This window comes from Cannabis sativa, unplaced genomic scaffold, assembly GCF_029168945.1.
Source record: "Cannabis sativa cultivar Pink pepper isolate KNU-18-1 unplaced genomic scaffold, ASM2916894v1 Contig2, whole genome shotgun sequence".
NCBI lineage: Eukaryota > Viridiplantae > Streptophyta > Magnoliopsida > Rosales > Cannabaceae > Cannabis > Cannabis sativa.
Genome location: NW_026870038.1, coordinates 678,081 through 705,660, shown reverse-complemented (window position 1 = coordinate 705,660; position 27,580 = coordinate 678,081). Strand labels below are relative to the sequence as shown.

Here is a 27,580-nt window from a genome sequence, read left to right as displayed (position 1 = left end):
ATGCTAAGAATAAGAGCTCGATCTCTATCATTAAACATATCATTGATTAACTCCACATCCCATTCACGAGATGACGGGATCATGAGATTATGCACCCTTGCTTCTTGCAGGCCGAGAGGACTAGAAGTGACCATAGGATTAGTCATATCTGGTAACCAAGCATCTCCAAGAACCTTAATCTGCTCACCCGATCCAACTATCCATCTAGAGCCACTGCGAACTAAGGATTGAGCCTTTAGAATACTCCTCCAAACAAAGCTAGGATTACTTCCTAATTTGGCTGAAAGAAAGTTATCCTGTGGAAAGTACCTTGCTTTAAAGACCCTAGACGCCAAAGTATTCGGGTGATGAAGGAGACGCCAACCTTGTTTACCAAGCCTTGCAAGATTAAAATCCCACAAACTTCTAAATCCCATTCCCCCGAGCTCCTTATGCTTGCACAATCTATCCCAAGACATCCAATGAATTCCTTTATTTTGTTTCGATGAAGACTTCCACCAAAACTTAGTCATTAGCTTCTCAATATCCCTCGTGATCTCAAGTGGCAGCAGAAACACGTTCATAGCGTAGCTTGGTAGAGATTGAGCTACTGTTTTGACTAGAACCTCTTTCCCAGCGCGCGACAAAAGCTTTCCTTCCCACCCCATAAGTCTCTTTTTAACCTTATCTGTCAAATAGCCCAAAACAGCGGTCTTTTTCCTCCCCAAAGTGCTAGGGAGTCCTAGATAAAGACTATCCTTATCCGCTTCTTGAACTTGTAAGGTTTGGCAAAGGATATCCTTCATGTCTTGTCTTGTATTGGTGCTGAAAAAGATGGAGGACTTTTGTAAATTAACTTTCTGCCTCGAAGCCCTCTCAAACTTGGATAACAACTCTTGGACCCGACCTACTTCATTCAAAGTTGCTTTACTATATAGGTAACTATCGTCTGCAAATAACATGTGAGAAATTTGTGGAGCACCTCGAGCCACTTTGATACCATGGATCCAACCATTACGCTTATATCTATGAATTAAAGCCGAAAGCCCCTCTGCACAAAGAATGAATAAGTAGGGTGACAAGGGATCTCCCTGGCGTATACCTCTAGTTGGTGATATAGGTCCAATCTCATGTCCACCATGGATAATTGTATATTGAACCGAAGAGACACAAAGCATCACCCGATCAACCCATATCTCGGCAAAACCCATCTTGAGAAGAACCGCTCTTAAGAAACCCCACTCGATACGGTCGTAAGCTTTACTCATATCAAGCTTCAATGCCATGTAGCCCTCCTTCCCTTGACGCTTCCTTTTGAGATAGTGTAAGACTTCAAAGGATACCATGATGTTATCAGAAATGAGCCTTCCTTGTATAAAAGCACTCTACGGGGCTGAGATAATACCATCCAACATAGGCTTTAGTCTACTTGCAATTACTTTTGTGATGACCTTGTAGAGTACATTACATAGAGCAATAGGGCGAAGATCCGTCAATTTCTCTGGGTTCCCTTTCTTTGAAATAAGCACCATGTTAGTCCCTTTGCCAATATCCTCCAAAGAGTCGAGACTAAGAAAATTCTGTACCAGCCGAACCACCTCATCCCCAACAATAGACCAACTTTTTTGAAAAAAGGCTGGTGTCATTCCATCCGGACCTGGACTCTTATCCGGGTGCATTTGAAAAACCGCACACTTCACCTCTTCCCTCGTAACCGGCATCATGAGGTCTTCATTTTGTTGAGCCGAAATAGATGGCAAAATGCAATCTATGACTTTAGGACACGATGAGTTTGAAGCAGTAAAAAGAGAAGCGTAGTATTCCCCAATCAAATCCGATAAGCCATGATCCCAATCTACCCATTCATCACTATCATTACGCAGCTTCAAAATCTGGTTCTTCTTCTTTCGTGTACTAGCCGATACATGGAAATACTTGCTATTTTTGTCGCCCTCTTTTAGCCAAAATTGTTTTGACCTTTGCTTCCAGAAAATTTCTCTTTGGTCTAAGATTGCAAACAAAGTTTTCTTCACCTCTTTATACCTCTGCACCGAAATCTCATTTTTTTTTTATTTTTCAAACATTTCAACTCTTGCTTACACTCTTTCAATCTTTTGCCAAAATTCCCAGTAATCGATTTACCCCATTCCGCAAGAGACATAGCACAATTTTGTAACTTTTGAGACAAATTGACACCCTCGGCCCATTGAGATTTAATGATCTCCAAACACATAGGTTCTTTAAACCAAGCATTTTCGAAGCGAAAATGCCGAAATTGGGAAGACGGGGGAGCCACAATAGGTTCAAGTAATAATGGACTATGATCAGAAGATGAAAATTCAAAGTTATGAAGAAGAGCTGAAGTAAAAACCTGAGCCCAACTAGGAGTGAACAAAGCTCTGTCAAGCTTGCTTTCGATCCATGATGGCGAGCCTCTTCCCCTTTCCCACGTGAATTGATAACCCAACAACTCCATGTCCGTCAGGTTGCTGTCCAACAAAGCTTGTGCGAAGCCGTCCATCAAGTTCCTGGGATACAGATGACCACCACGTTGCTCTGTTAAGTGGAGTAAATTGTTCATATCTCCCATTACGCACCAGGGCAGGTCCGAAGTTGAAGATAGCTCCCTGAGAAGATTCCATGTTTTCCACCTTAGGCTTCGATCGGGTTCACCATACAACCCCGTGAAACGCCAAGCCACCTCACCCTCCCTTTGAATTTCAACATCAATATGATTCTTTGAGTAGCCCACTACCCGACCCTCACTCTGCCAACGCCACAAAAAGGCCAGCCCACCACTTCTCCCTTGGGCTTCTACAATAAATAAGCCTTCAAAGCCCAAACAAAGTTTAATCCATTCCATTCTATTTTTAGCACATTTGGTTTCACATAAAAACACAAAATTGGGTTTCTTTTGAGAAATAACCTCTTTTAGGAATTGAACACTCCGCGGGTTCCCAAGCCCACAGCAATTCCAACTTAGGAAACTCATAATGCTTGGCGGGTCTGGATACCAGAACCCGCCCCATTAAAGTTTTTTACCACCATCTCATCCTCACAACCCATGGTCTCATCAGATATAATAATCGGCCCAACATTCAAATTATCATCCTCAGGCCCATCTTTCAAAGATTCACCATTGGCCCTTCTTCTCTTATTGTCAATAACCACTATTTCATTATTTTGTACATTACCAGTTTGCCCCACGTCAGTATTTCCCATATTTGACTTTCCAAAATTATCTTTGTTTCTAATAATTGGAAAGATATTCTCCTTAACTGTCCCACTAAAAGTTGAAGGATTGACTCTACCTCCCTCGATTATGGGAGAGTTATTGCTGATTCCCTGATTGTTTGCACTGCCACCAAATGACGTATCCGTAGCATTCATTCTGCTGATCTCGTCTAAGGAAGAGCCCGAACCACCAGCAGTAGAGGCTGCACCATTTCGAAGCCACCGTGACCCCATTGTATGTTGACGTCTGCGAGGAGCTGCCTTCATAAACAGACCATACGGTTTCTGAATTTGCTCCCTTGGGGTATCAAATAATCGTTCGCAGAAGCGTTCGGAGTGACCCATAATGCCACATATGAAGCAGAAAGTTGAGAGATCCTCATATTTGAACTGTTCGTAGCAAGACGTTCCTCCAACCCTTTCTAGTTTCATTCTTATTTTTAGAGGCTTATCCACCTGAACTCTAACTCGTACACGAAGATAGTCCCGCCAAACCCCGGAGAAATTATTAGGATCGGCTTCCACAAACTCCCTAATATAATTGGCGATGTCACGAACCACTCTAGCCGACTTAAAGCCCGATGTCATTTCATGTAGTTGTACCCAGAATACCAATCGGTTAAGAGGCACCACCCTAGGATTCTCTCCAATTTTTAGACGCTCGAATATAAGAGGCACACGATCAAACGTCCACGGACTTCCTTCTATTACCCTTTCGATATCGACTTCATGATAAAATTGAAAAAGGAAGAGATTTGGATCTAATTCCTTAACATATACCCCTCTGCTCGGTTTCCATAACGATGCCATTTTATGTTGCATTGCTAGACAATCAACCGTACGGTTTGTGAGGAAACGACCCACCAAGCACCATCATTTATCAATATCGGAAAGATCATCACATTCCTCCCCATAAGACAGTATGCCTTCCAGTTCTTCCAATATTGAAGTGTTTGCAAACTGTTCTTCTAACGTCGGATTATCCATCGATCTTGAGGCCATAATGAATGAAGATTATATTTCACAAACACAAAGACAATAGCAAACTAACATACCAAACATGTCAAAAAAACAAGACTTTTACTGTACTGTATTACGGAGTTAATATACAATATGATTAGACAAGTGTAATGATATTCTATCATTAATTTGTAGCCTTTTTTTCCAATAACAAAATGGGGATCACTATTACTTGCTAAAATAGGGGTGTCATACTTTATCTGTTTTTAATTTCGATTATTAATATACACGTGGTTATCATTAGTCAAGAGCTTGATATGTTTTTTTTTAAGAGTATTATTATTGAACATATAATGTCTAATATTTTTAAATATGTTGATTGATTAGTGCTACTATTTAAAAATTATTATATTAGTAGGGTTTGTAGGATTATAGCAATCTTTTATTGTTATTATTGAATTAAAATATATTAGATTTAATATTAAATTACATTAATAATAATAATAATAATAATAATAATAATAATAATAATAATAATAATAAGGTGCCTAAATCACATTATTGCATAGTTAGGATTATTTGTGTACTATCCTTGGAACACTATCTACATAATCACATTTTTTTCTAAGAGTCTTATTTAAAAATATATATAAAATTAATTTAAAAAATTATATTATGTCCAATTGAAACATAATATATTAATAATATTATATATGTTCGGTCTTTTTTTCTTTTTCTTTGTATAAACATATTAATTTAATTGAGCTGTTTTTATTGAAGATTGTGACTAAGATTGGTGTTAATTAATTTAAAAGTTGTAATTTGACTAATATGTTGGTTGTGGTGAAAAATATAGTCTCCTTGTTAGATAATGAATATTTTTGGAGGGAATTTTTATTTTTATGGTTTTTAAAGTATAAATATATAAAAATATGATTTTTTTTATTAGAAAAGTTTTATGAGAAATTTTTGAAAAAAGATTAATAATATATGAAAAACAATATAAGGTACATGGTTACCTCTCTGGTTACTAGCAAAAGGGTATCTAGTTACCTTTAATTGATTTTTCCATATTTTTTAACTTTCTATTTAATTTTCTCATAAAATAATATTTTTGAAGAAAAAACTATATTTTTTTTAAAAAAAAATATGTATATAAAAACACATAATATTTGTAATTTTCACTATTTTTGGATGTAAGGACTTCCCTACTTAGCCTTATCCTATTTTTATTTCAGTAATACCAATTTTTGTTAGCCATATAAAATTCAAAACCTCTAAATTCCAAAACTTTTATATTTAATGAAATTAGATTCAAACCAATCTCACATATGTCGAAACTTGTCTTAAAAAAATGGGAAATTTACATTATTTATTAACTTTTCCATTTTTCTTTCAAATATACTGTGACACGGCAAAGTTAACTTTTTTACTGTTTTTATTTTTTTTGTTTATTACGGCAGTATACTGCCTTGGTCTTGATTCAATTTGTATATATAAAAAGTTTACAAGAATTGATTGATGATTCTCATGTCACTTTCATTTCATGTCATATTTTTTTTATTTAAATTTGAATTTGATTGATGACTCTCATGTCACTTTCATTTCATGTCAATTTTTTTTATTTAAATTTAAAATTTAATTTCAACTCACATTTTTTTTACTTAATTTGAAAGTGGGCACAATCCACCCACGTGATCCCCATTCCCAATAATTTATATATGTATTTTATTTCTCTCTCTATCTCTTTTTGTGGGTTAAAATCTATAGAAAATTTCTTGAAATTAGTATTTAAGATAAGGACCATCAACAAAGACTTTACATAAAATCCTTCTCCCCACTCTTCACTATTTCAAAAACTTACAAAGCTCATTCATTTCATTCATTTTTTTACTTGGGTTTTGAGAGAGAAAAGCAAGAAGAACAATACAGAGGAAGAAGAAGAACAATACAGAGGAAGAAGAAGAACAACAGACAACTCAAACTTTCCAAGTAAAAAAAATTCTTTTTTTCTTTATTTATTTTTTCTAGAACAACATAAACTTTACTTGGTTTTTGTTGTTTTCACTAATTCAGTTTTTTTTTTCTTTTTTGGGGTTGTAGTTTAGCTCTGATTTTGTGAATGGTGGTGTTGTATCGTTTGATGACTCTTATGGCTTATTTTGTTATTGTTTTTTTATGCTTGTTTTTTATATTCTTTATTTTTTTTTTTGTGTTGTTTTAGTTTTGTTTTAGTAGTGTTTTCTTATGTTTTTTTATAGGATTGGGAATCCAAGTACACCCGATCGGAATACTACCATTCCAGAGTTTTTTTTATGCTTGTTTTTATGTTCTTTTTTTTTTTTGTGTTGTTTTAGTAGTGTTTTATTATGTTTTTTTATAGGATTGAAAATTCAAATACACCCGATCGGAATACTACCATTCCAGAGTTATAAACTCTGATTATTACTCTGTTATTGAAGATATTAAAAAACTTCTTACTGAAACCCAATTAAATATGTTTTCAAAAACTGTATTGGAGGTTGTTTTTGATTGCGTAGTAGCTGTAAACTTTCTTCGGTGTTTCCTTGTCTTTGTATGCCTGACCTTTTCAACTTCTGGTTGTTGTTTATCTGCTATTAGCTTCGTATTGTTGATGTCGATTTCTGGATCTAGTTTTTTACTGTTGTTTTCAAGTTTTTCTACTATTTTTTTAGCAACCAGCTTCGCATAGTCAACTATGTCGAATTTGCCGTTTTCAAATTCTCTTGTTTTTGACTCTCCTCCTCTTCTAATTGGTGTTCCAATGTGTATGATTCTTGTTGTTGTTGTGTTATTTTCAAGTATTGTTGTGTTATTTTCGAGCATTGTCACATTCTCTTGAAATAATTATGTTTTTTTCTCATGGTCCATTGCTCTTTATGAGAACTGGTATAGATTCCATGTCCTGTCATTTTTCACAATATTTCATTTACGTGACATTTTTTTCATATTAAAACAACGGTAAAATAACACTACAAAACAGTAATTTGTTGTTGATTTAGTAATTTTTTTTCTTTTCCAGATTTTATGGTTTTTTCCTGGTGTTTATATGATTCCGGTGTTGATTTGTCCGTCCCCAACCACGAAGGAGAGGTGTTGTTTGTGTTTTTTTACTGTTTACAGTATAAAAGTAAATATATTGGGTCTGGACAGTATAAAAGAAATAAAAATGGGCTTGGACAGTAAAAATGTAAAGTTTGCCGTGTCCCAGTATTTTTTAAAACATTTAGTAAAAAAACAGTATTTTTGTAAGTTTCCCTAAAAAAATACCATATTTTAGTTTTGGGCCCATTAGGCCCAAACATTTGATGATGTGAAAGCCCATAAAATTGTGTGGTCCAGAGTTTTGACAGTAACCAGACACAGAATATTATAATCTCAATATCCAAACACACACTCAAAACCTCTCCTTCTTCTTCTCTCTCTCTCTCAATCTTATCTTCTGACAGAAATTGACCATTAACACCCTCCTCCATTACACCTCCTATCCCCTACTTCCCACAACAACTAACCCCTCTTTATTTAAACCACTTAAATTTTGACATGTCACCTCCGCACTCTCACCAACCAATCAGAAACTGCCACCTCAACCTCCCACACAAACTCCCAACCTTACCCGATCTTTTTCTCACAGCTATCTCCGTTTGTTTTCTCTACTCAAAACAACAACCTTTGCCCCCAATTTTATCTTTCCCATTTTGCCCTCGTCGTTTTCTCAAAATTCCAACTATGTCCCTAAACCACCGGACCGCTGCAACAACCGTCGCTCGCTTCGCAAACCCTAAGTCCTTATCGGAATGGCTCAAGCCAAGGTTACCCTCCGACTCCTTCGCCTCATGGGGAGTTAAGCCCGGAACGAAGAACGTTCACAATCTCTGGCTCGAACTCTCCGAAGGCGAAACCTCTCTCGCCGATTCCTCTCCTCCGGTTCGTACAGTTCAAGTCGTCACAGTTCGAATTCTCGACGACGATCGTAGGGTTTTGATCGAGTCTCATCAAGAGTTATCTGACGGTACCGTTAGAAGCCGTGAAAGACCGTTATCTGAGAAGATGAAGCCGTTTGAGGATATTGAATCGGCTGTGGTTAGGGCCGTTGAAGAAGAGCTTGGTTCGGTTGTTAATGGTTCTTCTGCTGTGAGAATCGTTCCTGGGTCGTACCGGAAGACGGTGGAGGAACGGAATTCGGTTTCGTACCCGGGTTTGCCTGCTCGGTATGAATTGCATTCGGTGGAAGCTTTTGTCGATGGTCTTCCTGATGGAGAATTTTGCACGGTGGAGGACGGTGAATACAAGGATTGTGAAAATTCTAGGGTTGCAGATGAAGCTGTGTCTGTAAAAAAGCATTTTTGGAGATGGGTTAGTGATGATTCGGTTAAACCTTGATTTTGTCATCATCATTTTTTTAGGGTTTATTTGATGCATAATATAATCAAGCTTTTTTTTGGGGATTGTATACATAGGAATGATTATGATTATAAGAGAAGTATTCTATTCAATTTTGAGGTTTGAGTTCTTGTAAAGTTTGTAGCTTTAATTTAAATAAAGTATGAAATTTTTCACCTTGTTATATGAGATTTGTATTCATTTTTGGCTTTAGTGTTGAATAATAATATACTTTTTGTTTTTTTTTTTTATGGTTTTAGTCATTTTTTTCAGCCTGATTTGAGTATTACAGAATATTAATTCCAAGATTACTATCTAGCTTATTCAGCCTGATTTGGGTTAGTGATGATTCAGCTAAACCTTGATTTTGTTCCAAGTGGGTATGTTTGAGATCATCATTTTTTTGGGGGGTTTTATTTGATGCATAATATAATCTGTGTTTAGGAGGTTTATAGATTTTGATCCCTAAATTGCTTATACAATCATAAATTAAGCTCTTTTTGGGACTGTATACATAGGAATGATTATGATTATAAGAGAAGTATTGTGTTCATTATTGAGTTTTGAGTTATTGTAAAGTTTATAGCTATAATTTCAATAAAAAGTATGAAAATTTTCAATTATGTTGCTCTGAGATTTGTATTCAGTTTTGGCTTTAGTGTTTTATATACTTTTTATGGTTTTAGTCATTTTTTGAGTATTACAGAATATTAAATTAAGATTACTATCTAGCTTATCTTTCCTTAATAAAAACAATACTATAGTGCTAGTGCTTTTTCGCGATTTCTATTCCATCCCATTTCATTTCGGGATAGACGGCTTTCTCTCAAAAATTCCATCCTTGATGAACGCTCGATTCAAGGCTCAAGCACATCTTAGACTCTCTGAACCGAGCAAATGTCGACCCCAAATGATCCAAATGCTGCTACATTGAAAACTTAGTTGGGTTATTAGATTACTTTAATGGGCATTAGCCTTCAAAAAGGAAAGCACTTGACTAAAATTAACATGTGAAAAAGAAAGCCTTAAACTAGATATTGTGTAGTGAAACCTTAGTACTGGGTGACCTGTTTTGTATCTAAAGCTTTCAGAAAAGACAACTATACATTTATCTTGTTCTTGCACAATAGAGAAGAATGGCTCACTTTTTTTTATGCATATGGGATCAACTTGTATATTAACCTTGCAAATCTACTACTGAATGAGGGGGGGCAGAAGATTGTGCTGGTCTATTCAACATGTAAAGTAAGCTCTTTTTGTTCAGAAAGCTTTGTTTTTAGCTTGTGTTACAATTTTCTTTGTGGAGTTTGAATCATCATCAAACTTTTTAAAGTTATTAGTTTTGTGAAGTTGAGAAGATAGCGGCTGGTGGAATGGGCCACCATGATTGTCTTTTATTGATGCCTTTTCTTGTTGATCAGCATGATCCACCATTTCCATAATCTCATATTGAATATTCATATTTAAGGAAAATTAAAATATATAAGTAATAGAATAGGTATATTATCTCAGTCTCTCTAATGCCATTTGTTTTGGATTCCAGTAAGCCTCTGCAGAATTCTTCTGGTTTGAATTTAGTGATAAATCTTTTTCTCTTTTTAGAGAAACACTTTTTTGAAGATAGGGCTTGGGAATCTTTTCAAGTCAAGCTATTTGAATAGTCACATAGACTAACCTTTTAACTTTTTTTTCAGGAAGAGTGATGGTCTTGAAGGAGAGAGATCTTTTAACCATTGTTATGTAACAATAATTTGATTATGTCCATACTATGCATTCTTCAGATCTTCTAACATTTGTGACTCAATTATGCTATGGTTTGGGAGATTCATACCCATTATAACAATATTCAGTAGACTCTTCTTGGGTCACATCTAAGCCGCTGATTGTGGGAAAAAAAGTGCAAAAGTTTTGATTTTTATATTTTTAGAAGGGAAAATAAGTCTCTTTTTGAATTGGGAATATTGATGTAAAGGTGAATCACATGTTGATGTAAATAGAATATTACAATGAACCTCTTTTTTACTATGCTGATCATCCTTGAGAATGGTTCACTTTTTTTACAGATGGTAAATCTTGACTTGTGAAGAACATGTTTCTGTTTCAAAAAAGCCCTTCCTTTATCAATGGGGAGCAGCTGTAGAGGGCAGTTGGAAAGTTAAGACTCTGCTAACGATCGTCGATCAGTTCAAACCAGAAGATTGACTTTTTACTCCGGGAGACTTAGGTATGTTCTACCTAAGTTGAATAGTATAGACATTATAGTATTGTTCTTTGTTCCCAAGTCCTTCCTTTATTTAAATCTTTATTTATAATAAACTCTCTCCTTTACTGCTTTAATCTGCAAAGTTGATATTAGTGATTTAGTAAAAAGAAGATTCTTTCGAGTTTACGGAATTGAATTGGTTTACTTGTTTAACTTAAACTTGCTTTTGGACTTTATTATGTTTGCTGGTAATTTTTTAATCATTGATTGCACTCTGCTTTTGGTGGGGGGTTGCTGCTATTTCGAACAAGTTTATGTCTCTTTGTGATGATGGTGGGAGCCTCAGAGAGAATATCTTTTGTGGGCAACTCAAAAAAGTAGCTTTTGTTTTTGTAAGATCAGGACAATTATGGGGTAATCTCTTGAGGGTTACTCTTCTTTTGTACTAGTAAATCCGATAACCGAAATTACATCAGAAAATTTTTATCTATGCTGGTTTGATGAATTATCGAGTGTTAGTGTTTTTCTGGGTTGTTGTGATCATATTTTTTATTAGTATTTGTGGGGACATTTCAGGTGGGAGGTGTTATAGCTTTTAAGATCCTAAGAAAGCTAACTTACTTTTAAGATTTGTGGCAGTAGATTTTTCCCATCTTTGATTTTCTTTTGCTTTTTCTCAATAAAGAGGTAGAGTGAAAGCATTTTTTGTTTTTAAACTATTAAAAACCATAACAAAAACAAAATGTGAAATGAATCTAAGTGGAGAAGTTTGAAGGGTAGGTTTGCAGGTGTACCTCTAAGTCTAACCATATATTTTATTTGTGAATTTCAAGTAATGATGAAAAACATTCATTTAAAACATGGGATCATCTGTACTTTTCTACAAAGACAATTAGAAATGGTTATATCCTGATTTGAACTTTGAGTCTTATCTGTTTCAGTATAACATATAACAGAATAGTATATTTCAGTATATTCATATCATGACATGACCAAGTTTCATTTTCTGGGTGTGGTTCAAAACAGGCAAGAAAAAGAGAGAAAGATTCAAGTTGCAATATTTTGATACAAAAGGAATCTGGTCATGATGCAGGTACTAAGAAAACTTTTCTTTTTAATTATTGAAAAGATGAGGGATATAACTGCAAAATTGAACAATTTTCATTGCCAAGAAAGCAACCAATCTTCTTCCTTTTTATCAACTTTTCTCTTTAGAATCTCACTTTCATCATTAAACCTTTCACTTATTGACTCACTCTTTCATATCTTCATAGCCAAAAAACCAAAGCAAAACTCAACAAAGCATAAAACAATCCTATCCTTCATTATCCTCAGTCAGAAACAAAAGTCACAATCCAACCAAACTTTCTTCTTAACTTACAATATTTTGTTACTATCTTTTGTTATATCAAATAGTTACTAATAATAATTCACAAGAACACTTTTCTAGTAACAACAATATACAATTCATACTAAAACTCACTGAAGAAGATTGCTATAAGTTAGTTTTCTTAGTTTCAAACCGAAGTAGAACATTGAGTCCCTTGCTTACCGGTCGAAAGAGAAGGTCCAAAAGCCATAACAGCAACACAATTTACATTCAACCTGTATTTACCAGAGACCCAAGTTCCTACCTTCCACCGAAGACGGGCATTGAGTTTAAGATTCAGAACTAATCTTCCAACATTCTTATCGCGCTCTACTTCATAACCGAAGGAAGGTGCAACAGGTAAGCCAATTCCCACCAGAGAAGCTGATAAGAGATTAGTATCTTCATGTCCTTGGTAGAAAGGAGGAAGAGAAGTGTAAAGAGTAATCTGTTGGCCTTTGTAAGTGGCATAAACTTGTAACTCGTCGTAGTAAATACCAATTTTCTGATTCGGGTTTTTAGAGAATAGAGTGAGTTGGATTGATGAGTTGAGGAGATTAACATTTGAGAGGTTTAAGAGGTAAATATCAGCTTCTTTGAGTGAAAACTCAGGCTTTGTTGGGTGAAGGATTAGCCAAACTAAGAGTATTATGGAGAGGATTGTAGTGAATAGAGCAGAGCCAGCACAGACAAGCTTCTTGTAAGCCTTTTCAACATTCACTCCTTGTTTGCCACAGTGTTTAGGCGATTTTACAGATATTATAGACATTTGCAGATGGAGAGAAAGAGAGAAGAGAGAAGAGGGAATAGAGATGAGGAGGTTAACAAGGCTAAGGAAGAAGAGTTAAGGTTTGATGGGGTTTTATAAAGGGAGGTGTATGAAGTAGAAAGCAGCAATAATTTTTGATCTGATATATGCTTTTGACTAGCAGCTCCAAATGGTAATGGTGGGGGTAGTTGTTGCTGAGATATTTAGTATTTACTTGGTAACTTCTGGAATGTGCTTATATATCTATTCTATATAAAGTGTGCCTATATAACAGAATTCTTAGTTTATGAAAAATTTATGGGTGACTTTTTATTTATATTAAAAATAAAATAGTTTATTATTAATAAAATGATTTATGAAAAATTCACGAGTCACTTTTTATTTTATATATAATAAAATAAAAATAAAATAAATCACATTAAATCCAAAAAAAAAATAAGCTTCTAGATTTTTTTTAATTACCGTATTTCTAACCCATAAAATAAATCCCATTAAATCTAAAAAAAAAATAATAACATTTTAGATTTTCTTTAATTACTGTATTTCAAACCCTATTTGATTATTTATGCCTCTTTTATAAACCCATTTGATTAAAGTTAAGATTATAAGATTAATTCAAATTATTGTTCATATATTGATTAATAGGGATTAATCAATATATGAACAATAATTTGAATTAATCTTATAATCTTAACTTTTTAATTCAATTAATAATTATTTGTAACGTAATTATTAAGTCTTTTCTCTTTAATTTTTCTTTTGTTGATGATGCTAATTTATTCATATTTTGATTTCTATAATTTTTGTGTTCAGACCATTAAGGTAGTGTTCTACTTGGGGATCTAACGAGTTTCGCCCCTTCGCTTATGGCCTCTATTCAAATTCTAATATTGTATAAATCTTCAATTTGTTCTATTTCTAATATTAACTGAAATTTTGCTACTTTCTTTTTTTAATTTACAACTTTATTGTTTATATCTTATTAGGGACATTTAGGAAATTTAGATTTCTTTGAAATATACAATTAATGAACATTACTTTTTGATCATAGTGTATTTTTCATGGCTTAAAACCTCAATAATCTCTATCATTTGATATCAAATAAAATAAAATTATCATGATGTATACATTATGGTTATTTAATGAGTAATTAGTGTGTTAAAATTGTGAAGATGATATTTAGAATTGTTTATAATTGACATGTTTCTTTGTCAAAATTAATATTAAGTATATTTATATGTTTATAGGTTTATCTATTTTCTCTTAGATCAATCATGCTCATATAGCAAAAAAATCATACTCATATAGACATGTTATTTTCATTTTGTAATTTAGATCTTCTTAGTCATTATTTAGTTTACTTACACATTTTTCCGATTATGGTAACTGAAGTTTTGTTTCTTTTAGGCACTCTATTACAAAGATCTGTATTACATGCATTATTTACTCTTGAGAGGTGGATTTCGTTATTGGGAAACATATAGCGTGACAAATTATTGTTCATATATTGAATAATTATTTTTTATTAATGGGATTCATGTATATATAAATGTGTATACTGAATACTTTATTCAAATAATTATTTTACGTGATTATTTATTGTTCATATATCTAAACCCTATTTGATTAAAGTTAAGATTATAAGATTAATTAATTTATGATTTCTTTCTATACACATAATAATAATCTCACCTAATAAGTAATAATATTTTTTCTTTAATTTTAATTGTATCACTTTCAAATAACATAAAAAAAAACTAGCATAAAATTTAATATACGTGTCTCGCACGTAGCTTTTGCTAGTATATATATATATATATATATATTTATAGGAAAGTTTTATAATAAGGACATCACTTTTGTTCATACTGATAGGTCTATTTATAGCATTTAGAAAAATTAGAAGCGTTTTTTCATTTTTACAGTTTAAAATAATTTTTTTTTGTATTTTTACGAAAATCTACATAGCAACTTATAAAGCAACTTAAATCGTAATTAAAATTTACATAGAAACTACCGTAGCAACCCAAATTGTAAATTTAAAAAAAATAAAAATAAAAAATAGTATATGAAGTAATTCTCTAAAATTATATGTATGTTGTAGTTATAACAGATAATCTATCTATTTTCAAAATATTTAGAATAATTTATAATGTCGAAAATAACGTTTAAATTTTTTAATTCATATGTCCAACTACTCTATTTTTTACATTATAACTTATTTAGAATTTTTCAAAGTGAAATATTTACTATAATTATAATAATTTCTTGAAATGTCTAAAACATACTATATTTATATTTTTATATATATATGTTCAATCTCTTTGGACCCTTTGATTGTTAGAGTAGCACTTGATAAGAAAGTTTGACTGGAATTCCATGCATGCATAGATGTTCTCATCACCTTTTCAATCATGCAATGCAATGCAATACATATGTTGATCTCAATGTGAGTTGATAAAAAGACAAGGTGAGTTGAAGTGGGACGAGTTTGGCCTTTTTTGAAAAAGCAAATTAATGAGTTTCTTACACGTTCATATCATTAATTAATTGACTTACAATTACATTAAAGTTCACATTTCAAGATTGATTAAAGTTATATAAAAGCCTCAACTAATTTGGTGCAAGGCCCTATTCTTTTATTATTATTATTATTATTATTATTATTATTATTATTAACTTAAATAGTCTTTAATTACTAAGTATTTGTTTGATGTTACTATTCAAACAAAGAACATATGTTATTCTTTCTTACTCAATTCATGACTACAAAACTATACCAAATATATTTATAGTGCCTTCTAGATTAAGGAATTTTGCTCTCTAACACTATGTTTTGTAGAGAGGAAAGAAGAGTAGAAGGAGAGCGATGGAGGGAAAGAGATGGAGGCAGGGACGGTCCTGAGAGTAGGCGAGCCAAGCGTGTGTTTCGAGCCCCCAAAGGCTCAGGACCTCAAAATATTTAATGTGTAGCTATAAATGATTGCATATTGAAACTCTTAAGACTTTTTAAAAGTTTTACCATTACAATAAGCATTAAAACTATTATTTTGATAATAATTTTTTTTTTATTTAAGCGTTTATATATTACAATGTATAAATTGGGAATCGAACACAGAACCTTCAACACAGACGCATCTTTCTATGACCACTTGAGTTAACCTCAAATAATTTGTTTTGATAGTATTCTAAAATTTAATTTTTCTTTATATCTCATATATTTTTGGACCGGCCCTCGATGAAGGGATAAGTGAAGTCTTTTATTTGGCAAAAGGTAAAAGAGAAATGGAGGAAGACTTCTCCATCCAAATTAAAATTTTCAATCTCTTAAAACAAAAATATTTTTTAAAAAAGAAAGACAAATATATATAATATCATATTTATCCTTAAAAAAACAATAAATAGTTATGTTAGTAATGATAAAATTTAGTAATTAATCGACATTTTCCATTTCTAATACCAAACAATATATAAGAAAGACATAAAAAAGAGTTACTTTCCTCATCGTTCATACTAATTCATTTCCTTCCATCCTACCCTCCATTCTTGTAACCAAACATATCCTAATTCTCATTAATTATAGTTTCTTATTGCATATAATCCAAGAGTGGAGTAATGGAGCCAAAGAGCAATGGTACCAAAGAATTGAACACATGGCAAACATGTAGGGACAACCCCATCATTCATTGGGGTCCATTGGTATCACATATGCTATGATATGATTATTATGATATACATATTTATATATTCAACATCAATGAATATATATATATATATATATATATATATATACATTTTCCCACTCTTTGCAGCCATACAACAGGCTTTAAATGGTTCAATTTTTCTTCTTTCTTTTAAAGCATTTGAATTTATTTAATTCATTTAGTTGAGTGTATGCAGAAGATAACACTCTTAGCTAACACTTTTTAAATAATTGAAGTGGAAAGTATTATTTTTTTTTAAAGGGTCATATCATTATCATCATGTATATATAGTGGTAATTTCCTTTGGTATATATGAATTAAGTTACTATAAGACAAATGAGTAATGATTGAAAATATGTACACATGTAATTATATATACATATAATGAGTTTGTTGAGCTCTTCAATGAAAAAGAGTTAAAAAGTGAGATGAAGACATGGAGAATCTGCTGCAGAAACTAACTTTAATTATTAATTTGGGAAAACTCATTGGAGTCTTATGTTTAGATTGTTGTAGTTGTTACTTTTAAGTTAAGTAAAGAAAATGTATGGTGAAAGATTATTAGATGAGATGAGCCTTCAAATCTCAGCCATTGGATTAGAATACTAAGAAAGAAAAACAAAATGAAGTGTTTTGACAATTTTAGTTTAGTGGGTCACTAACAACTACATGACCCTACCACCAAGTTGTTTGAAATTTTCAAGAGAAGAACATTACAATCTTCCAACAAAGAAAAGAAAAGCAAGAGCTTTTGAAATTAGAAAGAGAGTTATTTCTCTTTTTCTCTCATTATTATTATTATTGAATTTAGCCCTTGAATTAGGAGAGTTAACCCTTTTTTTTATTTTATTTTTTCTTGGTTGTTAAATTAAATGGTAAGGGACATAAAAACATGCCCTTTATAATGAATTTGATTACAATGGGAAAGGAAACATCATTGGCTTGGCTTTTTCTTTGCTTTGCTTTGTGTTTTTAGAGATAAAAACATGTGGTGATGGGGCTAATGAAAGCAGCCTCTTAATTGGTTCCACTTCCACTATATATATCATATTCATCACATATATAAATATATTATATATGAATTTATGAATGAAAGCCAATTCAAAGAGTTTGTGATTTAATTTTTAACATGAATAATTGGAACACTTTCGTGTACAAGTCTTTCACGTACATTTTCTTGAGGTGGGTTTGGTTTCAGGCCTAAATTTCTCAAGTTGATATTGAGTCTTTTTCCCTTTAATATCGCTTTGTCATTGAGAAGAAAAACAGAAACGTTTTTCATTCTAATTGAAATCACATCTCGAGTCACGTGACAATACGAGATTGGTCAGCATCCTCGAGATATTTAACAATGTTTGGTGAAAAATTAATGATCTGAAATTCTTCTTTTTTTCACTTATATTTTAGGGCAACTTGTACAACTTTTTTTCTTCCAAATATGTAGGTTTTCAACTTCCATTTATGACCACACATTATTCATCAAATCAATATAAAATCAAGATATGTGTATCCAATATATGCATTCCATATATTAGAAGATATTGATTTGAATGCTCTAATTTTTCTAACCAAATACTAGTTACACTCTATTAACAACTACAAACAAGTAAAAATGGAGACCCAAACATAATTTCTTTTTTTTTTTCAAGAAGAAAAAACCACAAAACCCAAATACTATTTACACTTCATAAAAATGAAATAAAATTATTTTAAGTAAATGATATTATACATAATAAATTTTTGAATATACTCATTTATTACCTGTGTTTTAGCAAAAATCTTACTTTTAAATTTAGTTATAAGTATTTAGTGACTAAACACTTAAGTGATAGGTTTTTCAGTTAGTAATTGTCCAACTCATTTATTCATTAGCAATATAAGTGTGGATTTTTTTTTTTTGACGCGGTGATCAAAATCACACAAGATTATCAAAACAGCAATCCACAATCGGCGACGGCACCTCCTCGAACCAGAATAGCTCATTGTCTAACTGAAGGGCATGCTTTGCCAAACCATGCGCTGCAGAATTCTCATCCCGAGCCACATGGGACAAAACTGCCCCTAGAAATTTAGACAATAAAGCTATAACGTCTTCAAACAGCACCACATCACATTAAAAAAACACCTTCCCATTATTAACTAGTTGTCTTTAGAGCAAGGCGAAACTGAAAAATTGAAACACCAAAATAAAAGTACACTTATATTAGAATGACAATCTTCAAAATAAAATAAAATATAAATTTTGAAATTAACACACACTTCATAACTCTAGCTCTCAGTAACATTAAAAAACTAAAAAATCAACAGAATTTTTAACTAAGAAAAGAGAGAGAAGGAGAGATGTACAAACTTGGTGTGTGTGTTTAATCATCATAAGTCTCATGTGAGATTTTTATTGTGTAATGAAGCCATTGCTTCCTAGTGTGTTTAATATGTATAGTCTACTCTTGTAGTTTAGTTCTTTTGATCAATAAAGTGAAACCAATTCTCTCAAGTTTGTGTTCAATTTAGAGTAATTCAATTTAAGTTCTTATGCTTTCATTGTCAATCCATTTTACTGATTTAGTTTAATGTCACTCTCTTAGAATAATGAGTTTCCTTATTTGTGCGTTCTTGATTGGGGTGATCTCGAATCACAATAATTAGTGTCAGAGTCACGATAAATGAACTCCGAGAATTCAAGAACTCAATCAAAGAATGTCATTGGCAAAGTTCGAGGTGGACAAGTTTTCGGGAACTAATGATTTTAATCTATGGAGAATCAAAATCAAAGTTTTTCTGGTTCATCATGAAATAACATAGCAATCGATGAAGAACTCGTGAAGGAATTAAAAGATGAGAAGGTGAAGAGAGAAGCGAAATCAAAAGTTCACAGTATCATATTTTTCAGATGAAGAATTTGCTCTAGGCCTATAAAAAAGTTAGCATCGATTTATTTTAAAAAATCACTGGCTAACAAATTGTATCTTGAGAAAAAGTTATACACTTTGAGAATAGATAATACTAAAGAATAGAAAAAAAAAAATAGATGAGTTTAACAAAATAATTTTGGATCTTAATAATATTGGTGTACTTGTTATTTCAAGTCAATAATTAGGTGAGGAATTGATTCTTGACTTTGGGCGTTCTTTTCATATGACACCTCATAAATACATTTTTAGTATTTATTGGTTTTTATGGTCCAAATTAAAATAGAAAGAGAAAGTAGATTTAGAAAAATATTTTAGATTCTTATAATCTAAATCATAAGACCCAAGATCTCAATAAATTTATATACATTAAATCTATACTTCAAGATGAAATCATTATACATGTTGATAAACTATTAGGGTTGATTCTTTTCGTATGAACAAACATTCCTCCAATCAAACGTCATTTGATTTGGCAAGAACTCACATCACAGGTGTCTTCCAGATTAATCTCAACACTCAGAACGAGTGTGGGCTCATATGATTAATTACAGGAGATTATTTATATCACAGTGTGTACTTAACTTATGAGACGTTATGATGGTAGAAAGAGGGACACACGAGTAGGAGAGAGAGAGAGAGAGAGAGAGAGAGAGCGAGAGAGAGAGAATGATTGGTGGCTATTTTATTTTTAGAAAATAATTGATCGATCATTTTAGATCTTTTTTTTTTATTTAAGCGTTTATATATTACATCAGCATAACCTGGGACTCGAACCCAGGACCTCCAATACACACGCACCCCCTATGGCCACTTGAGCTAGCCTCAAGTGGTTAACGATCATTTTAGATCAAACCTATAAAAGTGTATACATATAGTTTTTATTTAACCTAATAAAATAAAGATAAATAAATCATTTATTTAAATTTAAATAAAGAACTGGTCCTAATTGATTATTTAATCATTTAATAAAAAATATTTTATCTTATAATATATTTAATTAAATAATTACTTATTTGAATTTTATCCTATAATATATTTATATGATGAAATAATCAAAACAAATTATACTTCCTTTCAAACTACTCTACAGCCAATGCTCAACCCAAACACGATCCTTTTAATAATCGTGTCAAAAAATAAAATCCGAACATGATCCGTTTATAAACGGATTGACAGGACACGAGCTGTGTAACCCGTTTATAGGCATATTTTGTTTAAACATGTAATCAATTACACGTTTATAACACATTTATGACATGTTGAAGTACTGAAATAACTTTATATAGGTCATTAACAGGTCAATTTTGTGTTAGTTGTGTCAACCCGAACACGACCCGTTTATTAAACAGGTTAGACGAGTCAACCCGAACACGACCTGAACCCATTTAAGGCAAACCCAAACTCACTAACTCTCGTGCGAGTTTCGAGTCGTGTTATCGTGTTTGACCCGTTTTGCTGGCCCTATTTGGAACCAGGTTTGGGACCGAATTTGGGTTCGGGTTTGGGTCTCGGGTCCTAGATCCAAGTCCGGGTCTAGGTCCCGAGTCTGGTTCGGGTCTAAGTCTGGGTCCCTGGTCCGAGTCTGGGTCTGATCCTAGGTTCGAGTCTTGAGTTTTGGGTCTGGATCGGGTCTCAAGTCTGGGTCTGGGTCCGGGTCCTGAGTCCCGAGTCCGAGTTCAGATTCGTGTTCGACTTTGGGTCTGATCCCAAGTTTGGGTTTAAATCTTGAGCGGGTTCGGTCCGAGTTCGAGTTTCAAGTCCTAGGGGATTCGGGTCCAGGTTCGGAGTCTGAGTCTTGAATTAAGTTTTTTTTTTAATATATTGAAATCAGATCGGATCATATCCGATCCAAAAAAAATTAGGTAGGGTAGAGCAGGTCTGATCTGAGAATCAATAAGTATCCGAATATTTTAGATCAGAAGTGATCCGTCGGATTGAAGTTCTGACCCGCTCCAATTAATTGGATCTTTTTGACATGCTTACCAAATAGTGACGTCAAGATAGAAGAGTCCATGAAGGTGACAAAGGGATCTCTTACTGTCATGAAAGGGAAAATCAAGTATGACATTTATGTTTTGGATGGAAAATTAGTTACTGGTAAAGTAGATGCAGCTGTTAAAGAAAGAGATATTAAATTGCTCAAATTATGACATCTTAGATTGGGGCATGTGAGTGAAAGAAGGTTATAGGAACTTGACAAACAAGGTCTTTTTGGTGACAAATTGAGAGGGAAACTAGAATTTTGTGAAGACTAGATTATATCCACTCAGACTTGTTGGATCCTTCCAGAATTCCATCTATAGGAGGAGCATATCATTTTCTGAGCATCATAGATGATTACTCAAGAAAAGTATAGATTTTCAACGTTTTCTAATGATGTTGATATAGTGTGGTGGATCTTTAAGCCCCCTAATTCTTTGAGAACGGAAGAGAAGATCAGATTTACTCAGTTTTCTAGTGCGACCTTGCTTGCACTTTGCACTGCTAGAAACAATCAAATATTATCTAGTGTGCATGACCTTGGAGAATCCCCTTGTTGAGAGGAGGGTTGTGAGAGCGAGGTTTGTTCCTAGCTCTATGTTTGTGTTTGTGGATGTTGTTGCGAGGGGTGGCATTGCCTTCGGGGTAGTGGTTGTGAGGGGTAGCGCTAACAACTTGGTGGAAGGTCTCACTGTTAAAGTCTCTATCTCTTCCCCTCTTGAGTCTGAGGCATTTGCTCTTCTTCATGTGCTTGCGCTTGTCACTCAAAGAATTGGAGGGATGTTTTGTTTTTCACTGATTGTCAAGTCCTCGAATCAATTGTTTGCTCTAGAAAGATTTTTAATTGAAATTGTATGGCTGTTTTTCTTAATCTTTTCAGTTTTTTTTTATATTAATCCTCATTTCTATGTGATTTGAATTCCTAGACTTTTTAATATTATTGCTCATCAGTTGGTGGCTTGAGTTGCTACAACCAATTCTTGTCATTTTATTTTAGATGAAAAGTAGTACCTTTAGGCGGCGTTTGGTTGGGAGGAATGAGAATGGGAATGAGAATTGAAATGGGAATAGGAATGGAATGAAATAAAATTTAAAATGCATAAAAAAAAATTGATAAAAAATTTATTAAATTTTTTTTCATCATACATTGGAATGGTCTTTCCTTCCATTTCAAAATGGAATTGTCATTACTATCGTGCCTATTTTTCCACCATGTTAGGTGCAGTTTTATTTTTGGACACTTTCTCAAAAAATCTCATACTAATAGAGTATGTAGAATAATTATATCCAAGACAACTCTTACTTATTCTTTCGATGTGGGACTTGAGTTGATACCCCAACAATAATTTATTCCGACATTAAAAAAATTTGAAATGATTCATTAGTTTTAGTTTTTTCTTTTTCCAAAAAAATTTAATGATTCATCAAATTTAGAAAAGAATAGAAGAGTTATAGTTAATTAACTAATTTGTGGCAACATTGTACACCATTATTGAGTGGTGCAAGTATAATTATTGAGTAAAGAGCATTAAAGTTAGAGCCAAAAAGATACAATCAATTATGATGTGATAGCCAACCAATTGGTGTTACACAAAAAGGTTAATGGTAGTCAATTTATATTATGGTTTTTGTTCTTTTCAGCTCTAACAAATTTCAATGGCACACCTTCATAGCATAACCACACTTATCTTTATTTCAAAAAGTATTTTGTAAAGAACAAACCCTTTATTGAAACTTGTCAAATCAATACTCAATACCACTTTGTGTATTTATACAAATACAAAAATTGTAAGAACTACTAAAAAAAATGAAGTCTTTCATATATAGTAGTATACAAGCTGGTGATTGGTAATGATGGTGTTACTATGGATACAAATCACAATACTAAAAGAGTGTATATACCAATATAAACCTATGAGATTGTTAATCAACAAAATTCACAGCTACCCAAAAAGAAAAAAAGAATTGAGTAGAAATTACAAAGCTATACATAAACCACACTAAGTGATTTTCTCTTGTGCTTATGGCCCCCAAAGTTCACTCTCATACTACAACAAAAGAAGTAAAAGATTTCGAAATAAACTACTATTGATCATCATTATGAGTGTTTTCTTCAATCATTAATGTTATTCAAAGCTCTAAATAGTTATTAACTCCTAAGAATTTCCTTCGGTTTCTGCTGTCGAAGGATCTGTTTGCGCTTGGCGAACAAACTGTCCCTTGACTCGGGGACGTTGCTCAGCGAGTTTCTTTCTGCTCTCGTAACGAACCTGGAATAGACATGAATTCGTTAGAAAAATGAAGAACACTTAAAAAAAGTAATGGAATTGAGAATGGTAAACAATGTTATACCTTCTTTTCAAAGCATCTATCTTTCCTCTTCATTCGAAATTTTGTAAGAGCTGCTTCTCTTTGAATGGCTCGGTGAGAATTCCCGCTGTTATTAAAGTAACTTTCATCATTCTTGTTCTCGGAAACAGTTCTAATCATGGCAGTCTGATCAACATTGCTATTACTTCCACAAGCACTTCCATACCCAATACTATTAAGATGACTTGCATTTCCATTACACAAACTACTACTAGCGCTTTGATCGGTTGTAGGAGAGATACGCCCACGATCTTCGAAAAAATCCAATTTATGTTCTTGATTTTGCAAGGATTGATCTTTGGCGATGCTGTTGTTTCGACAAAGGCCATTTGACTGCTCAGATTTGTTCTTTTCAGGAGTCGTTTGGTAAAACGCATTGATTAGCAATGAAGATTCTTGTTGGGCAACCGAGCTTGGACTGATCCCGGATGAAGAACCTGATTGTGAACAGAACCCTGAAGGTACTACTACAGAACCATAGCCTGCCACTGGATTATTAACCCTTACACCTTTCACAGGAATCGGTAGAGGAAATAATCTCGGTTGAGGGGAATGAGTTGCAACTTCAGAATGGTTAGATTGACCCGTAGCCAATGTAATATGACTTTTCGGTGAGCTTTTTGAGGTACCAGGGGGGGTATCAGAGTTAAAACTAAGTCCAGCAGCAAAACCGAACATATGCTTTTCGGTGTTTGATCCGCTTTCTTTATCTTGATCGCATACACCGGCTGATGTAGGGTTTGTGGGCTGCAACGGTTTATTGATGTATCTGCATGAATAATCACCGAAATGTTTAGCAAATACAAGTTAAGAAAGATAATCCAATTGATGAAACTTTCCATATCATCATGACATATCTCACTGGTCAAAAAGTGAGATGATCGAAATAGAACTCACCGTGTAAAGGCCGAAGCATTAGAATGACCAAGGTTGTGCCTCTTCTCAACCATATGGCTCTCAAAGTCACCAGAACTTGATCTCAAGGTAAGATCCAATTTCGGACCAGAATCAAACTTGCTAGTTTCATTACTAGATGAACAATTTTGATAATTGCAATTTTGATTTTCATCGAAAGCTCCATTCAAATCAATGGTGCCTCTAGAATGATTGAACAGGAATTTATTGTTCTCACAAGCCTCACTAGACATAATAGCATCCCTCCTACTAATACTTTCTGGCTTGGAGCACTTGCCTGGTGAAATTTCGGTTTCACCATCCTGATAGATTCCCATCATTGAACCTATTTCGATTGTGACACCGTTAGATTCTTGAACACTGATTAAAGAATAATACTTAAAAAAAAGTTGTAATATTATTCACCTCTTGCATCATTTCCATGCATGAATCTCTGTCCTGTATTGATGTGCCCTTCACTCTTCTGTGTTCTCGAGTCACTTGGAAAAGACTCGCCCCGTGTTGGCTGTGAGCATTCCTGCATCTGATCGACGTGGACATTCTCAACCTCCATTTCTGGCCTTGTACAAGAGCTCTGCAGGAGACAGCAAACATGCAGTCTCTATATGAAACCTAGACTGGAAGGAAATTCCTTTTTTAAGAATTAATACTAACATATTCCTCGGCGAAGAACATACTCTATATCGCTTATGACCAGTCTAAATTTATTCTAAACTAAAACCGTTCATTAATATCTTCAACATTGAGATACTAGCAATTACATTTCTGTCAAACAATAAAGGTTACAAATTCTTTGGAGGCTCATACAGAAAATATGAGATACCTGAGAATCGCTCCCTTTATCGATGTTTTCTTCATTTCTTTGAATGGAAGGAATATAGCCATTGGATTGATTGGTTGCAGGGTCATTTTCAGAAGTGGCTTCACCCTTATTTTGTGCAACACCTTCATATCGAAGACCATTTCTCGAGGCCTAATAGAATCACGAAACAAACAAAATTAGAACATTGTAAGAGCAAGACAATAATATTCGATACAGCATGAAATCTTAAAAGCCTGTGCTTACAGATTTTCTTCTCCAAACATGTTGCCATAGATTACTCAGTTCATTCCTCCTAATAGGCTTAACAAGATAATCAGCAGCACCTCTCATCATGCATCTGTAAACTATACCGATCGAATCTTGTGAAGACATCACTGCAAAGATCCACAAAATACATAAGTACATGAAAATCGAAAAACACTAAACACTTAACAAATACATCATTTTTCCATATTTGAAAACATACTTATAACAGGAATGTTTTTGCAAACATCATGTTCCATGATTAAGGTAAGTAACCGAAAACCGGATACTGATGGAAGATCCACTTCTGTCAATATAAGATCTATGTTATGGGGTCTTCCTTTAAGTAATTCCCATGCTTTTAAGCCATCAGCCACAGCAGCAACTGCCCAAACCAAAGAAACCATTTTCAGTTACTAATCATAATAAACAACATAAACATAAGGAAACTAAGCCATTAGAAAACAACCCCCTCAATTCACTTGGGCTTTGTTTGGATCTAAGATTCTAAATTTGATTCACATATTCTTGTTTCATTTTTTTAAAACCCTAAAATCTGAGTTCTAAATAGAGTAAAAGTCAAACCATATCCTTCCTTCAATTGGTTTTTTTTTTCCAATTTACAACAAACATTAAAGCAACAAAAACATGAAATTTCACCCCAATTACATAAACTTGACCAAAAACACAAAATTGGAAGAAACCCCATTTCAATTTTGCAAACACCCCAAAAAAACATAAAAGGAAAATCAAATTAAAAGAACACAACACAACATACATACCTCTATAGCTACATTTTCTGAGAAGAGCAGTAATAATCTGCCTTGTTGAATCATCAGCTTCAACCAACAAAACCCTCATCATCATTCTGGGCAAAAATCTTTCCCAGGTAGTAATAGCTCCACTTGAGCTACACCCATCTTTCATCTTAATCTCCACAACTTCATCATCATCACCATCATCACAATCATCACCACAATCATTATCAATTTTATTATTATTCTCCATTTCTTCCATCTTCTTCTTCCTCCTTTTCTCAACTTCACTATCTCCTTTCACTGCCCAATCCTCACTACTACTCAAAACAGCCTCCCCCATCTTCAAATTCTCTCTCTAAATCTGTAAAAATCCAGTCTTTTTTCTTCCTAAACCGAAAAAATCCAGTCTTGAATTGTTGATAAGCTGGGAAAAGCTTGAGGAAGAAAGCTCAGAAAAAAAACTTAGAGTTGTGGGAGTTGTAAATAGAAAACTATATTTGGTAGATATTTTTATGCAGTACCTCGCTTTTCAATTTGAGGTGTGAGATGTCTCAATTCAATTTGAGCTGTTAGATTGGATTCTAATTGTGAAAAAGTTAAATCCCATGGATCATAATTGTGCAAAGGTAAAGTTTTTAAGAAAATAGGTAACCGGTTCAATTGTTTGAAGTGATGTACTTATTTTCTTTAGGAAAATGCTAAAAATATATACCAATAGTGTTTGGTTTGTACCACTCAAAATATTATATCATTATATTGTTGGTGTAATGTAATTAAAGTAGAAAAATTTACTTAGTAAATAAAAATTTTAAAAAATATATATATAAAAATATGTTAATACGATTTTTTTTTCCGAAATTTTTATTTATAAAAATACTTTTTTTATAAAAATAATAAATTATTTTTTAATTGTTTTATAATTTATTTATAGTTGTCATGAAGTTATTTTTCTAATTA

The 27,580-nt window shown here is 33.1% G+C and overlaps 4 protein-coding genes across 4 annotated transcripts; 1 reads left to right on the top strand and 3 right to left on the bottom strand.

Moving 5' to 3' along the window:
* Positions 1 to 1,364: 1,364 nt before the first annotated feature.
* Positions 1,365 to 2,842, bottom strand: LOC115716504 (uncharacterized). The gene is made up of 2 exons (XM_030645315.2): positions 2,080 to 2,842; positions 1,365 to 1,984 (listed from the first exon to the last, which is right to left on the bottom strand). Exons 1-2 carry the CDS (start codon positions 2,840 to 2,842, stop codon positions 1,365 to 1,367), a joined length of 1,383 nt encoding a protein of 460 aa, XP_030501175.2.
* Positions 2,843 to 7,553: 4,711 nt separating this feature from the next.
* LOC133033046 (uncharacterized) lies at positions 7,554 to 8,766 on the top strand. The gene has a single exon (XM_061107585.1). It carries the CDS (start codon positions 7,738 to 7,740, stop codon positions 8,575 to 8,577), a length of 840 nt encoding a protein of 279 aa, XP_060963568.1. The 5' UTR covers positions 7,554 to 7,737; the 3' UTR covers positions 8,578 to 8,766.
* Positions 8,767 to 11,944: 3,178 nt separating this feature from the next.
* On the bottom strand, positions 11,945 to 13,117 carry LOC115715663 (NDR1/HIN1-like protein 26). The gene has a single exon (XM_030644322.2). The coding sequence runs from the start codon at positions 12,916 to 12,918 to the stop codon at positions 12,298 to 12,300; it is 621 nt and encodes a 206-aa protein (XP_030500182.2). The 5' UTR covers positions 12,919 to 13,117; the 3' UTR covers positions 11,945 to 12,297.
* A 10,193-nt stretch (positions 13,118 to 23,310) lies between these two features.
* On the bottom strand, positions 23,311 to 27,218 carry LOC133033004 (two-component response regulator-like APRR3). The gene is made up of 8 exons (XM_061107512.1): positions 26,648 to 27,218; positions 26,089 to 26,250; positions 25,866 to 25,996; positions 25,623 to 25,772; positions 25,205 to 25,373; positions 24,782 to 25,124; positions 23,867 to 24,653; positions 23,311 to 23,784 (listed from the first exon to the last, which is right to left on the bottom strand). The coding sequence occupies exons 1-8, from the start codon at positions 26,961 to 26,963 to the stop codon at positions 23,671 to 23,673; spliced, it is 2,172 nt and encodes a 723-aa protein (XP_060963495.1). The 5' UTR covers positions 26,964 to 27,218; the 3' UTR covers positions 23,311 to 23,670.
* Between the last annotated feature and the right edge of the window lie 362 nt (positions 27,219 to 27,580).